The sequence below is a fragment of the Trachemys scripta genome, chromosome 6 (assembly GCF_013100865.1).
Source record: "Trachemys scripta elegans isolate TJP31775 chromosome 6, CAS_Tse_1.0, whole genome shotgun sequence".
In the NCBI taxonomy this organism is placed as follows: Eukaryota; Metazoa; Chordata; order Testudines; family Emydidae; genus Trachemys; species Trachemys scripta.
The window spans coordinates 41282221-41298985 of record NC_048303.1 but is presented as its reverse complement, the minus strand read 5'-3'; the positions used below and the strand labels follow the sequence as shown (position 1 = coordinate 41298985).

Genomic DNA, 16765 nt, shown 5'->3' with positions numbered 1-16765 from the left:
CAGAGATGGAGGAATTGACCCCTCCTCCCTTACCCCCCATTATCCCAGAGGCGGCAGCGCCCCATGGCACTTTCGCCTGGACATTCCATCCGCCCGAGCCAGCAGCTGTGGAGTCGGGGGAGGATTGACTTCGAATTACCCCTCGCTGCAGGGAAGGCGAGACTCCAGTTAAATCCCCCCGACAGAGGCGATTAGGAGGGTAACGTGTCACTCAAGCCTCAGCCGGCACAGGCTCTTCTCGCCCCAACTGTTGCTTTTATTTTGTTTCCCTCCAACTGCGCCTGCGCCTCGGACAAGCAGACCCCGGCTCCCTCTCGCCTTGGCCGTTGGGATTCTGAACGCCGCACGTGCGGCTCCTCGCGCCCCTCAGCTGAGCCTGACGTAGGCTACGGACGGGTGACAGCGGGAGGAAGGGGAACGGGAGGAGCATCCCCGTGGAGGAGGGGGGAGCTCTGTCTGGCGGCGTGAGGCAGGGGAGGAGCGCCGGCCGCCCGCGCCCCCCGCCGTTCACAGGAGAGGAGCCGGCGGAGGGGCGGGGACAGCAAGTGGCTTGGGGGCGGGACAGGACCCTAGGGCGGGGTGAGATGCCGCAGCGGCCGCGTCGCTTGTAAACAGAGCCTGCTTCTGGCCCACGTGATCGTGCGAAGTACCTGTACTGGGAGCTGTATTGTCCGCGGCGGCGCCCGCCCGCCCGGTGCAGGACGATACCGCGGCGGGAGGCGGGGCCGGCGCAGCCCGCGTCGCGCGCGCTGGGCGACGAGCGGCACCAGGAGGCCGAGCTCGCGAGCGGCCGTTTCCCCCCGGCGCATCCTTCTCCCCCAAGATGGCTGAAAGCGGGCAGTGAGCTGGCGGCGGATGCGGATGCCTAGCGCGGGCGCGTAGCGGGGCACTATGTCCGCCTTCGCGCTGGAGGAGACGCTGGAGGCGGACTGGGTGGCGGTGAGGCCCCACGCCTTCCTCGAGCGAGAGAAGCACAAGTTCGCGTTCATCGTGGCCTGGAACGAGATCGAGGGCAAGTTCGCCATCACCTGCCACAACCGGACGGCTCAGCGGCAGCGCAGCGGGTCGCGGGAGTTGCGCCGGGGCAGCCCCGGGGGGCAGGAGCACAGGGCCCTTGCCCAGGCTGGCGCCCCCGCGACCCGCCGGACCCCGGCCTGCGGGGCGGACTCCAGCCCGGCCAGGAGCTCCTCGCATCCCCGCGCGGACTCGCTGCTCCGGAGCACAGAGAAGGGCGCCGCGGCCGGGGCAGAGGCGATACTGAAGAGTCCGCTGCGGACGAAGGCCAGTCCGGTCCGGAGGCCTCCGCGTAGCACGGAGGCGGCGGCGCCGAGCCCAGCAGGTGCGGCCGAGGAGATCGAGGTGCTGGAGTTGGTGAAGGATGAACCCGCGACCCCGCTGCTCTTGCTGTCGGGACCCGTCCAGCAAGGTGCCGAGCCGGCCGCAGACGCGGACTCCTCGGGGGAGGAGTGCAGCTGGGCCGGCCTCTTCTCCTTCCAGGACTTGCGGGCCGTGCATCAGCAGCTGTGCTCGGTGAACTCGGAGCTAGAGCCCTGCCTGCCCGTCTTCCCCGAGGAGCCCTCGGGCATGTGGACGGTGTTGTTCGGGGCCCCGCAGCTGTCCGAGCAGGAGATGGACGCGCTGTGTTACCAGTTACAGGTTTATCTGGGCCATAGCTTGGACACCTGCGGGTGGAAGATCCTCTCCCAGGTGCTCTTCACCGAGACCGACGACCCCGAAGAGTACTACGAGAGCCTGAGTGAATTGCGGCAGAAGGGCTACGAAGAGGTGCTGCAGCGGGCCCGCAAACGCATCCAGGAGGTGAGGCCCCAACACAGCTAGGACCCCTCTGCATAGCCTCCACTTCTTTCCACTCTGTGCTACTCCCTGTAACTCTGCTACCCCCCTCACCACCCGTACAGTTGTACAAGTGAAATAGAAAACTAGTGTAGAAAAGGAAAACTCACCTTTTAGCTACACCCAAAGTGAAAACTTTGGAGATGGAAAAACTGGGCTAGACCTTGCTTGATCCAGAGCCATATTTGGATTGTTTCAAGTGCTGGTGGTGTCAGGGGCCAGACTTCTGTGATGTCCTAGGAGCAGCTAGGTTCTAAACAGTAGAATTTAGAGGTTTATGGATAAAAATTTGCTGGATCAGGCTAGACATAAGTGCCAGGTATATGTTTTTTGCATTGTTCTTGCGCTAGGAAGTGTTGGAATCTGGATTTTTCTGTTTGAGTGAGATTAACAACGTGTGTTGTCTAATTTGACAGTCCAGTTTGGGAGCTTGAGGTAAAAAAATTGTAGGCTCCAAAAGACTCTGGGTACTGATATGTGTCTTTGCAGTGCTAGTGAGCAGTCTCTCTGGATTTTTGCAGTAGAATTGGAGTTGCATTTCTCTTTAGTTAGAAGAATTCTGGGATTTGGGATTTAAAAAAGACCTGGCTCAAGAAGAATCTACTTATGTTACTGTTGACCTTTTTGCAAACTGGGACTACTTTTTTTTTTTTTTTTAAGGTCTACTGGGACCTGCTATTTTTGTTTTGTTTGGAGAGTAGAATTTGGGGGACTGGAGTTAAAAATTAGCAGGATCCAGATACAAGATTTTGTTTCTCCAGTGCTATTGGGCTGAGATGTATCAGGATTCAGATTTTTCCAATGTTGTTACACAAATTTTTATTTAGGTTGTACAGTGTTGGCCAGAAAACTGCCAAGCTCCAAATGCCAGATCTAGATTTTAGCTAAGCTCGAGTGCTGGGATGCAATGGGGTCTGAACTTTTTTAGTGCCATAGTAGCAGCCATACTTCATTCATGTCATAGAATTTGGCTGGTGAGGGCCAAAATAGGATAGATCCTACAGGATCCAATTGCTGGATCTGGGTTTTTGTAGCACTGATGCTCAGATTTGTGGAGGTCTGAATTTATTTATGTGGAAGTAGCTAGAATTGTTCTCTATTCTGACTGTACAGTTTAGGGTCTTGGGTCCATAATCAATCAGGATTCAGGGTATATCCAGTTTTCACCCAGTGAATGGAGTCATGGAGATCCACAACATGTTCATTTGGAGGGTCATGACTGTCACCACAATGCAGTATTTTCATGCATCGATACCTCATTACAATGCCATGTCAGAATTGATCATTGTGATTTTGTGGCATTCTTACCAAAGGGGCCGAATTCATCCTTGGTGTTAATTGGTGATATGTCATTGATGAATTTGGCCCAATACTCCTCTTCTCATTTTACTTTCTTGTCCACAAGAGAGGAATAAGAAGCAGCCTAGAGGCTCTTGGCCATTTGCCTAGCACTCTTTTTGTATGGCACCGTGTAGTACAAAAGAGGTGCCTATGAGACCAGTGGCCTCTGAGAGCCATTTGTAAGGCTTTGAACCTTGTTTGGTGATAGAGCATTGGTTCAGTATGAGTCCTGATGAGTCTCCACCTGTGCTGCTTCTCCACCAGAATCATAGGCAGAAAAAAAAATTAAGCTTTCAAATAAGCCGTCTTCAGTCAGATTTGGATGCTATCAATGTCTTGTGTTCTTGATGAATGTGTATAATTTGGTGCAGACAAAATGGCATGGCAGCATGTGTGTATTTGACCACAGTACAATCTTTCCTCCCCATGGTAACTTAACTAATTGTATACCTAATGTCTGTACAGTTGTATCTCTGTCAGTGCCTATTGTGTAAATCAATCATCTTTAATTAAAAAGTGCTTCATGTTTAAGAAAGGAGACCAACTGGTTGACCTGCTCTTTCACTTTTGGCTCTCAGGTTTCTGCTTCCCTACTTATTGAAGCAGCTTGCTTGGTAATAGCTTCATTTTAAACAAATAGTTCGTATCATTTGGCTTTGTAATTTTAAGGAAAAAAGAGGTACAGATGATGGGGTATCCAATATTTGTTAATAGAAAACTTCTATCTTCAGAATTACCTATGCCTTGGAGACAGGCTTGGCTCTTCCCCTGAAATGTAAACCTGCAGGATCACATTTCATATATTCCCTTTCAACTTGCCTTTTCCATCTGTACTTGAAATCTACTTATCACTGGATAGGAATATTAGATTCCTGCAGTTTTGTATGGCTATATATTTTAGAACTTTGAGGGGCAATGCTTGACTGTTCTTAGCATTGGGCGTGGTGTGTGTTTGTTATGAAACTTGGTAAATGTAGATGGTTTTGGTTAGTGTACAAAAGATTTCAAATGGTACTTAACATCTTAAAACATATTTTTAAGGCTTATAAAAAGTTACATGAAAAAATGTAAGATAAATGCAATTGTGCACTTTAAGATGCTATAATATTACTTCTAACATACTTGTAATATCCCTAAGTGTAAATTCTGTTAATTTGAAGAGAGTATGGGGTGAAGCAATCTGAGCAAAAAACACCCCCTTTGTCTTTATTGTTGTAGTGTCCCACACTTTGCCATCTGTTGCTTTTCATAAGTGCTACAAGATCTAATTGATCTTTACAGCAGTTAATAATTGGTGCTGTTAGTGCTAGGCATCTTTCTTTGCCTGAACTGTAAAGTTTTAATAAACCATAAGCATTTCTCTCCACTTGCAGTGACTATTGTGCAACAAAGATCCAAAATAAGGAAGACAAAAATAGTTGTACAGGAAGGATATAATCAGCATTGTAAGGATTTGATTTTTATTGGTTAATGTCAGTAAATGTCAATTTCACACAAACTGCTGAAAAAATAATTTCCCTGGATAATACTTGAAATGTACAGCGAGACAAAATAAGAAACATGCTGCTTGAGAACTTTAGAGTTCTAAGGATATTTCCTTTGTATATTTTGATGTAATAATTTGTTTTAAATTATAAAGCTTTTACTTCTTGAATCTCATCATGTTATTAAATAATTGTCTGACTTCCTCCCCCAATGTCCCACAACTGTGAACATTTAAATAAAAATCAGAAAAAAAGGCTTAAAATTGAACAATGATATTATTCATGGAAAATATATAAACATTCTGCCAAGTCTATTTAAAATTATTTTAATAATTTGTTTTTATTTTGGTCAAGAAATGCATTTTACTATAGAAGTAAGAATGTTTTTGCTGGTCTAAGCTGCATCTACACTAGGTGGGTTTGCTGTATAGCTGTACGGGCAAACTTCTAGAGTAGACTAAGGCTACGTCTACACTACCCGCCTGAATTGGCGGGTAGAAATCGATTTCTCGGGGATCGAATTATCGCATCTCGTCAGGATGCGACAGTCGATCCCCAAATCGACGCTTGTACTCCACCAGCGCAGGTAGGAGTAAGCGCCATCGATGGGGGAGCCGCGGAGGTTGATTTGCCGCCGTCCTCACAGCGGGGTAAGTTGGCTTGGATACGTCGAATTCAGCTACGCTATTGGTGTAGCTGAATTTGCATATCTTAAATCGACGCGCCCCCCCCCCCCCCCCCCTTAGTGAGGACGTAGCCTAAGCCTTGCTTTACTCCCTCCTGCTTAGCCAGCTCTGAAGTGGAGGATCTGGGGAGATGCTTGTACTACATGCCTACTGCATCTTCTCTTTTATGGGGTCCTTCAGTGAATAGTTTCTTTGCCTTTCTCTGCTGCTGCTCCTATCTCTTCTTAACTGCAGCAGCATGAAACTGACACTCTTGACAGTTGCACTGCTGCCAGCAAGGCTCTGAATTGTATTTGTGCAACTGGCTAGAACTTGTTAATTTCATCCTGCTGCTGCTTGGTAAAGTTACCAAGCAGTTGAAGGGGCATTGCTGTAGTCTACCAGCAGATGCAGGAAGATCACTCTGCTTCATTTGTCTACATTCTGTTTATATTTGGGTTATTTTCATGACCTTAAGGTCTAGAAACAATTTTAATGAAAGCTTAAAGTCAGAAGTTCTGTTATCTACTGTGGCTAGTTTACCACTGTTTTGGGGCTAATAGATTTTATTTTAATCTCTTCCCCAGTTTAGTACACAGGCAGAGCATTTTACTAAGCAACTGGATTGTTTTATAAATCTTAATTTTTCAACTCTTGGTTTAATTTTGCTTTTGATTCAAAGTGGCAGACCTTAAAAAACAATCTTCTGTCTGAAGTCTTATGTACGATTGATATAAACAACTAAGGTTTTTATCACCCCCCCCATTTGCATACATCTTGTATTTGATAATAGTGCATGTGGTCAGTCATACTGTTTTCTTTGTAGAGTCAGTGAATTTCTTTTGTATGTGGTTCGCCTTTTATGTGGCCATAGAGGAGAGAAACAAACAAAGTCAAGTTACAATACTGGCAGTGAATTATTTCACATCTTGCAGTTGATTAGATTTAACAGTGTTGTTTTAAAGGGATGCTGTCAATGTAGGAGTTAATGTATCAACTTCAGTGTAAAACAATTCAAATACACTGCTACCTCGATATAACGCAACTGGATATAACACAAATTCGGATATAACGCGGTAAAGCAGTGCTCCGGGGGTGGGTGGGGTGGGGGGCTGCGCACTCCGGTGGATCAAAGCAAGTTCAATATAACGTGGTTTCACCTCTAATGCGGTAAGATTTTTTGGCTCCCGAGGACAGCGTTATATCGAGGTAGAGGTGTAGTAGTTAACAACTTGTATGGATTCTGTCTCATGCACATTTGAATGTTTTTGCTTCTGGTAAAGGAAGCATTCTACAGTGAAAGCAGTATAGTGAGAAAGTGATGTGTTTGCATGATAATTCCAGTAACTTAAAAACTAAATCATAGTTATTTGACTGCTTACTAACAATTTGGATTTAGCTTTGACATAAATGTATCTGTTAAATATGTAGCCATGCACTCTGTCTCTTCTCATAGTTCAGTGCCCTGCTGTTTTAAAGCAGAATGTTCCCCTTTTATATCCATTCTGGATTATCAAATAGTTTGTGTATAGAATCATTGTGCTTGAATACTGCAGAAGGTAAAGATAAATCCTGTCTAGTAACTGTAATGGTTAAATCTGAAAGATTTGCAAGACTTCTTGTAAGAGGAATAAAACATACCTTTTGTTTTATACTTCTCTTTGATTTGAAATTCAGAGGGTTCAAATTTTAGCTTCTTTATTCATTATTCTGAACCTTCTATATCAGTGGTTCTCAAACTTGGGCCGCCGCTTGTTCAGGGAAAGCCCCTGGCGGGCCAGGCCGATTTGTTTATGTGCCGCGTCTGCAGGTTCGGCCGATCGCGGCTCCCACTGGCCGCGGTTCGCTGCTCCAGGCCAATGGGGGCTGCAGGAAGGGTGGCCAGCACATGCCTTGGCCTGCGCTGCTTCCTGCAGTCCCCATTGGCCTGGAGCGGCGAACCGCGGCCAGTGGGAGCCGCGATCGGCCGAACCTGCGGATGCGGCAGGTAAATAAACCGGCCCGGACCGCCAGGGACTTTCCCTGAACAAGCGGCGGCCCAAGTTGAAGAACCACTGTTCTGTATGACTTTCTGTGGTGGTAGCAATCAGTTAATAGGGTGGTGGTTTTTTTTTTTCTTCTGTTAAAGACTAGATTAAAGCCAGCATTGAGCACTTTGAAAATCCCAGATGTAGATGATTGACAACAGACCTCAAATACTTGTTGGCGATAGTTTTATTAGAAACCAATATTGTCTCTCTGCAGTCTTGATTCAACACTGAATATTTGAACAAATGAGTTTGAAACCACTGTAGGTGAGTAATGTAGCTTAGTTAACATCTGCCAGTTTTTTTGGCACAGTATTCTATATGGAATTAGCCAGTGGCCTCATTCTATTGTCTACATCATAATTAGGTTTGGTAGAATTTGATTTTTATTTTATATAAATTTTGATGGAGAATATCAATATTTATTTTGGAGCATTTTTTATTTTTATCCATTTAAATTTTCACAGATGTGGGAAGGGGGTCATAAAATAATTTAATGACAGATTGAGATTGAAAAAGTTAACTCTCTATAATTGTTAAAATATAAATAAATAGCCTTAAGTTCTCAAACAGAATTTTCTTTAGCCATCTGTAAATTTTGATTGTTGATTTATGTATATGATGAAATCAATATTTACCAATAATTTAATCTTTCCAAGACCAATCATAAAGTGCACTAATTAGTACCTAGTTGGGAGTCCTAGTCAGAGAGGATTTTTTTCCAGAGTTGTCCTTACTCAGCTGTCTTTTTCACTTACGGCATGTTTTCACTAGCAACGTTAAAGCGCTGCTGTGGCTGTATAGTCACGGCACCGGAGCTGGGAGAGAGCTCTCCCAGCACTATAAATAAACCACCTCCAGGAGGGGAGTAGCTACTAGTGCTGGGAGTAGAGCTGTCTACACTGGGTGCGCTGTCTACACTGCAACTTTACAGAGCTGAAACTTGCAGCACTCAGGGAGGTGTTTTTTCACACCCCTGAGCGAGAAAGTTGCAGCGCTGTGAAATGGCAGTGTAGACAAGGCCTTAATCTAAGTTAGAGTTGCTATCTGTATACAGCCCATTGGCATTTTTTTCCAGTTTATCATGGACTAGTCAAAGCTTACAAGTGCCTTACAGAGTCAAACCACTTAAGATTTAGTTTTCCACCTGACTCATCCTGCAGCTGTTTAACACCTCATTGAAGATACTGAATGATACTGAATGATGATATCTTTAGATAAATAGAAATCACAAATAGAGTAACTTTCCCATCTTGCAAACTAAAAATGCAAATACATCAACACTTTCCTTTTTCAAAATAAACATCTCTGCACTTCTGAAATATCAAGAGTATTTTGTTTAAAGATTAATGTGTTATGTACAAGTTATATGCATATGACTTAAAATGTTATCAATTAAACAAAAACATTTTAATGTTGAGAGTGAGATATTAACTTGAAGGCATGGAAACATTTGACTGAGGGAGATACAGCGCTTACCCTAAGGGAACATTATAAAAAATTCGTGGGCTTTAAGTAAAACTTCTGAAGTTCCGTTTAGAATCATTTTGTCCTTTTAAGTAGCAATCTTTTGTTATTTAAAAAAAAAAAAGTGTTCACCATTTTGCCTTAGCTTCCTACATCTTATTGTCTTTTCATTTCACTTGTTTATATATACCTCTACCCCGATATAACGCGACCCGATATAATGCGGTAAAGCAGTGCTCCGGGGGGACGGGGCTGCGCACGCTGGTGGATCAAATTCGATATAACGCGGTTTTACCTATAATGCGGTAAGATTTTTTGGCTCCCAAGGATAGCGCTATATTGAGGTAGAGGTATATTTCTCTTCCCTTTTACTTTTGTTCTGTTGGCAGAAACAAATTGAAACAATTTTGGTATTTGAAGCTGTAATACCCTATCTTTTCTCAGAGGTTAGGGTTATTGTAAATGTGATTTTGCTTTCTGCTGACAAAGTAGAGTGTTGGGGAAACCAACACAAGAATGAGCTTCTTTAAAAATATACAGAATTAATAGTTTTATGCTCTTCATCTGTAATAGATGAATACATCTTTGATAAAGCACTCTCACTTAAGCTTAGAAATCCTAGTACTTGCGGAGGCTTGTGACCATAGGTTAATCAGAGTTCTGGCTTGCTGCTCTTGTTCCCAAGCATTGTAGGGTTCTTGGGCCAGGTCTACACTACAAACTTACATCAGTCTAACTATGTTGCTCAGGGGTGTGAAAAATCCACCCCCCTGAGCAATGTAGTTACACTGACCTAATCCCCGATGCGGACAGCGCTGTGTTGATGGGAGAGCTTCTCCCGTTGACCTAGCTACCACCTCTCAGGGAATCTGGACCTGGCCGATGACAATATTCCTATGTTTATAGCCGCATGCTATATGTTCCATAATGTTTGTGAAGGGAAGGGTAAAAGCTTCACTCAAGGCTGGACTGCTGAGGCTCAGTGCCTGGAGGCTGAATTTGAACAGCCAGAGACCAGGGCCATTAGAGGACCACAGCGTGGGGCCATAAGGATTGGGGATGACTCGAAGCAGCAGTTTGAAGTGGAAAGCCACTAATATTTGTTGCTATGCTCTGGGAGTGCAGTGCTTGTAATGCTAGGAGGTGATTGTGATTGGTGCAGATGATGCACTAGGAAGGTTTAAGAAAATTGCCTGTTGCTTTGCAGGGCTCTGTTTGCTTTCAATTAATGGAATAAAGATTGCTTTCAAACCAACACAATTATTTTACTAAAAAAACAACTGTAGGAGAGAGACAAACAAAAAAACAAAAACACATCAGCACTGTGGGGGAAGGGAGGGTCCCAGGAGGAGGTGGGGTCCTGGGATGGTTAGATTTGTGTATGTCCAGGTATCATATGCAGCCTTGTCCTTTGGAGTACAGTGCAGAGAGTACTGTACTTCAACAGGGCTAAACTGTAGTGGATGGGTGTTGGGTGCAGTGGGTACTGGGAGTCCGTAGGGCTGGACTGTGACGGGGGGGAGGAGTGGAATGCAGTGGGTACAGACTGGATCCAGGAGGTTGAATGTGATGGCGGTGTCTAGGGGGCGCATGGTAAAGAGTTTTGCAAAAGTGGCTGCAGGGGAGGGAGGGCGGGCATGGAGCTGCTTGGTTTGTAGTGCTAGTAGCGCCTGGAACGTGTCCGCTTTCCGCTCCATAGCTTTTAAGAGCCACGCCATGGCTTCGTTCTGGCGCATCGCGTTCTCCTTTTGGTCCCTCTTCTCGCTGTCCCGCCACTCCTTCAATTCATGTTTTTCAGCTGAGGAGTGCACCATGACATCACGCAGAAAGTCCTCTTTAGTTCTTCGTGGTTGCTTTCTAATTCTGCACAGCTGTTCAGCCGCCAATAACAAAGAGGGAGGCTGGGCTTCCAAGGTCATATCTGTGAAGCCAAAATGCAACATTTTACAGAAGCAGTATTGTTTGCAACACACAGACCACTGATTCAGTGATTTAAAACACTATTCACATACCTGTCACTAACTGTCTGTCTCCAGGCAAGCACACATGAGCCACAAGACCTCCAAAATGGTGAGTAACTGCAGAGGCAGGGGAAATCCGTGTTCCAGGACCATACTGTACACGGGCACGTGCTTCTTGGGGAGAGCCAGCACTTTGGGGGGGCGGGGCCTTATAATCATTCCTGTCCCCAGGGTAGAGAAGAGCTCCTGGCTGCATGCATCTCTGACCTCTGAGTCGTCCACTGCCTCTGCGTCCCCCTCCACATCCTTATCTAAGATTTCTTCCTCCCGACTCGGTCCACTCTTGACTGGCACGCGAGCCACCGAAGTATCCGCAGTGGCATTCGCAGTGAGGTTGGGTCACCACCGAGTATCGCGTCCAGCTCTTTGTAGAACTGACAGCTTGTGGGTGCAGCACCCGAGCGGCGGTTTGCCTTCTGTGCCTTGTGGTAGAAGTTCTGCAGCTCCTTAACTTTGACCCTGCACTGCAGTGTGTCCTGGTCATGGCCCCTTTCTGTCATGCACCGTGAAATCTGTCCATAGGTATCATAATATGGCTGGAGCACAGCTGGAACTGGACAGCCTCCTCTCCCCAAGTGCTGATGAGGTCCAGCAGCTCGGCATTGCTCCAAGCGGGGGATCACCTGGTGCGTGGAGCAGGCATCGTCACCTGGAAAGATGCACTGAGACCGCTGCATGGGTCACCAAGCAAACAGGAGGGGACTTTCAAAATTCCCAAAGAATTTAAGGGGTGGGGCTCACGGTTGGTCACCTGAGGGCAGGGCAGTAGAGTTCAAATCGATGACCAGAGAGGTGAGAACAGGCATTGTGGGACACTTCCCGGAGGCTGCTGCAATAGACCAGGCTGTAGCCCCGACGCAGAAAGCTGTACACCTCTCATCGGGGTGGGTTTTTTTTGTTTTTTTTTTTTTTACAGCGCTGCAACTGCGCAGTTTCTGCTCACTAAGTGGCTTGGCAGTGTGTACACCTCGGGAGTTACACTGCAGAAAGCTGCTTTACTGTGCAGAAACTTGCCAGTGTAGACAAGGCCTCAATTGCTTGGTGTTCCTTCTCTCTTTCCACCTATTGCTGTGTTGCTTCCCACCCTCTACTTTCTACTTTAGTTTCCTTCCCTTATTCCTACATCTTCTTTCCCCCTCTTTTATTATATGTCTTGCAGGGCTTAGCTTTAAAGTCAGTCCTTTCCAAGTTGCTTACAAAATCCTGTTTTTGTTTTGTCTTCTTTAGACTCCTATCTCTGAGATATTGCCACATAGGTAGGTTCTAAACTAGACAGCTGGTTCTTTCCAGTCATTGCACCTTTTTTTTTAACAGCCATTTTCCTTTATAGTATGTCAATAGTATGCTACAAATGGCCAGCAGGGTTTAGCTGTTATATAGCTTTTTATAACTGTAATATTGCTATAATAGAGATGGAGGAGCCACTGAAAAACAGAATCTTGTACATGGCTGGACCTGGCAGTTTTCCATAGGCCACTACGTAGTCTTTGCCAGAACACATTTTGTACATCCTTTTCTCTAATCTAGTACGCTATTGTTGGTATAATTCTAGTCTGTTTAAAATAGCTGCTTTTAGGGAAGAACATCTGCAAAAGTATAGGCTTTATCCAATTAACTGATAATTTTATGGAATTCTCTTGCTTTTCAGATGACAACATTTATGACTAAAGAATATAGTGTTGGGAGAGGAAAGGTTAATTTTGAACTTCTTCAGTCCCACCCAGATTATCCTCCGGATATTTGGTATTTTTGTTTAGAGAGTTTTTAGCATGCATACTAAAAAGATCATCTGCTAAAAAGAGGCTGTGGATAGGTGGGGTGCCTTTGTTAGGGAAAATTAACATAGAATGTATACTATATAAATGGCTTGAGTGCTTTGTTTAAAAGTCAGGCAACTCCTTTTAAATATGGCCCCACACCCAGTAACTTCTTATAATAAGACCAATTATTTATGTGGAAAATAAGTCTGCATTTCAAGTCTTGGGACCTGCTAATTCTATTGTCTAGCTTTTAGTGTCACAAAGCCACTACAAATGGCAAGAAAATCAATTCTTTTTGAATTTTGTGATTGTGGTGTATGTACATTTTATGCAGGTTTGGGCAGCTCCAATACTCAAGAGGTCAATAATTGAATGTTTGTATGTTGTTTTTTCCTTCTTTTTAGAGAAGAGCATCAAATGACTTAAGGGGGCAGCATCAACTTAAAAAAAAAGAAGACATTCTTTAGGATTGTCAACAATATAGTGGTTAAAGGAGAACCAGCTGATCTGAGGTCTTTCAAAAACACTTTGATAAAGTCCTTTACAAGAGGTGATTAAGGAAACCTAATAGATGGGGTAAGAGAGAGAATACCATGTATTTAAAAACTGCTTAAGAGATGGAAAACAGGGCTAGACTGTCACTATTAACCTTTTGCCATGTTGAAAATTGGGTGCACAAATGTTTTGTACTAGAACCAGTGTTCAGTGTATTAGTGATCTAAGAAAGAGGGTAATCCACAGTTGCAGATTTCGCAGAATTATTTAGGCTCATCAAGATGAGATGACAGAAACTGTCAGAGAAATGTTAACAAAGACAATATACCTTTGACGATGCACTTGAACTACTCACCTACACCTCTACCCTGATATAACGCGACCCCATATAACATGAATTCGGATATAACGCGGTAAAGCAGAGCTCTGGTGGGGCGGGGCTGCGTGCTCTGGCAGATCAAAGCAAGTTTGATATAATGCAGTTTCACCTATAACGTGGTAAGATTTTTTGGCTCCTGAGGACAGCGTTATATCAGGCTAGAGGTGTACTTTGTAGGGTACTAAAATTCACAGTACCAGTCAGAAAAAAGATTTTGATGTTAGCGTGTATAGCTCAATGAAAACCTTCTCAGCTTGCAGTGCTATTTAAAAGCAAACAATGTTAGCATGTAAAGAGTGGGATGGAAAATATTACACCACCATTATATAAATTGATGGAATGCCCTCCCAGAACTCTGGAAACTGAGATTTGTTGGTGATAGGATAGTCTTCAAGGATAGCACTAGAAGTACTATTGCTTGAATTACCTAAAACTAGACTGTAAAAGGTAGATTGACTAGATGACCTAATAGGTTTTTCTGCGCCATAAGTGGTATGAATTAATAAGGGTAGGGCTCTTTTCTAGTTAAGGTACGTTGTCTAAACTTGCAGAGCTACTGGAGTCAGAGGAAGGTGGATCTAAACTTGGGAGAGTAGACTGGGAAAATGGTTGACAATATTTTAAATGGTTAATTGAATTAAAACAAGTACAACTTAAATTCATCCTTGGTGTAAATGGGTGCATATCCACTGAGTGCTGTACAGTAGTACTAACTTTTCCCTTTAATGTCCTTGCAAGCATCTCCATGCTCATCTCTTGACTTTCATCTACACTTCTCCCTCCTCAGCATAGGTGATGGCTGTGGTAGGGTCATGTGTTTGGTGTTTCTTGTATTTTTGGGTAGCAAAACTTTTCAACTGGTGCAGGGCCATTGGTGGTAGCAAGAGATCTGATGTGGACAAGGTTCTTATGACAGCTGGTGTTTAACACAGTGTTGCTTAAACCTGCTTTGAGAAGGTCTAAATGACATGGTGTTAAACACTGGTGGCCACATCTACACTAGGACTGTCACTAAGATAACTTACATGAGTGTTGGCAGTGGTGGAAATTTTTTTGTAATCAAAACCCTAGCATAGAGAAGACCAACATTTGCTTCTCCCCACATTCTGTTCGTTCTGCTTTCCTTTGACCTGTGCTGTTCCTTTGTCTGTTGTGTTGTCTTCACAGTGAAATTTACTGAAACTTAAGTGTTTCTTTGCAGTTCATGGCACAGGCAAACACTATCTGTGCTATAAAATAAAACTCTGACTGATGATGTGTTTTAACAACAGGTTTCTCCTGATTGAGTATTGAAAAATGGTACTAGTGTCATCTTGGCAGAATTGTTTGTTACCATTTCAGAATGTTACCCGGGGTTCTTTCAACCCAAAGCTCTTGGTAACTTTTACTCTGTCCAAGGTGGTGTCAGGAAATAAATCAGGGGAGACACGGCCGTCCAACCGATAGATGGCTGGCACAAACAGGACAACACAAGAATGCTTTCACTGAAAGCTAAACTTTACTTAGTCTCAAGCACTTACACATGTCCGCAGCTTGCTGACTAGGCTGCCTTTAACAATAAGCCATAGTGGTTTCAGGCACTTTACTGGTTTGTCAAAATCTCCCTGTACAAGAAAGCATAACTGAGTCTCCATATTTTCCAAAATGGTACTGAACAGTGTCTTCTCCGCTCAACACGAGCATTTCACCGGATTCCAATACTGATTCCAGGGACTTTCTGCTGACAGCCATTGTTGATGGTCTTAACTCTGAATTTCCTGGGGTTAAATTTGTGGGGGGTTGGATAATTGCAGATCCCTGTAAACGGTTTTATCCCTGATTTGATGATGTGTGCTCTTAATTTTTTGGCCTGGAATAGATAGATAAAGTGCAATTGAAATGTTTTATTAGCATTCATTTGGGATGATTGTAGGTCATTGGTACAAGTCATCCTAAATGAGTGCCAACAACATCTTTTGTGCCATACTATGCTATTAAGTATTCTGTTTATGACACACATTGTAACAAATGTTTTTAAAATGTTTGAGAGCTTCTTAAAAAACAAACTGCATTCTATCCCTTTGGCTTTAAAAAGTCACATACTGGTCCCCACTGCTAGAAACAAATGCCTTGTAATAGTGAAAAGGCAGGTTTTCCAGTCTTTCGAAGAGATGTAGTATTTCATTCTATCTATGATGCATTACAAGACTGGAACTTAAGTGTAACACTGGTCAAGCACTAATTGACATTTGACTCTTCAGGCCAGTGCAATTTAGGGAAAATTCCATACTTTATGGAGTGGATATGGCATTGTGGCATTTATTTATTTATTTATTAATTGGTAAGGGTGTATGGTGGCTAGACACTCTTCTGGAATGTTGCAGTAGTTCTGGCAGAAATAGATTAGTGGGACTGATGCAGTTGAGGTGATAAGAGGTGTATGATAAATTGCTTTTATCTTATGGTTCAATGTGGATATCAACCCTACCTACCTCCACGATTTATTTTTCCATAATGTTCCTTCCCCCCCCAACACTAAATAAGCAAACTCACAACTCCTCAAACTCTCAAGTTTATTCTGTGGCACTTTATTCCTTTGATACTAATTTAAATTGCTGCTACCAAGAAAGCTGAACTTTACGGAAGTGATTGCACAGATTGCTAATTATAGGGGACTTGACTGTTTTGAGTGGGAGGAAAAATGTTGTGAGTAATATGAGAGTTCCACAATTCCATGCACAAGTTTAGCCTTTTATTAATAGTAATAGGTTCTAAATTTTGTCTTCTCTGAATGTTAATATGTAAATCATGTACGGTTTATTGGTTTATTTCTAATTCATAGAATCATAGGGTTAGAAGGGACTGCAAAGATCATGTAGTCTAATAATTGGTTATTTTTGATATAACAATAGTTGCTGATAACTCAAATTATTTCAGTTTGGAAACTTTTTCATAAATCTTTTACAATTGGGTCGCACTACTTTCTTCTTAGGGTAGCCATTTCATATTTCCTCTGTTTGAATATGGGGTTGTAGAGCCTTGGAACCATATAGGAAAGCCGTGACCATTTGGGGATGGGCACACAAGGGCCGGGTTGTGGCACTAGGCCAGGGGTCTCAGACACCCTGGCGGGTGCCATGGCGTTGAAGTGCGCCTGCATACTGGCCGGCGGATGAGCATCCGCCGAAATACCGCTGACAAGCAGCGTCATCCAGAGGCGTCTCCGCCAAAATGCCACAGATTTTCGGTGGCATTTCGGCGGTGATGCGTCTGGATGACACTACTTGTTGGCG

The 16765-nt window shown here is 44.0% G+C and overlaps 1 protein-coding gene across 1 annotated transcript in view; it reads left to right on the top strand.

The window, feature by feature from the left end:
* Positions 1 to 581: 581 nt before the first annotated feature.
* Positions 582 to 16765, top strand: part of JMY (junction mediating and regulatory protein, p53 cofactor) — a 138835-nt gene continuing 122651 nt past the window's right edge. The window contains exon 1 of the mRNA XM_034773142.1: positions 582 to 1818. Coding sequence (XP_034629033.1) covers positions 892 to 1818 — 927 coding nt within the window. The 5' untranslated portion in view covers positions 582 to 891. The remainder of the gene's footprint in view (positions 1819 to 16765) is intronic.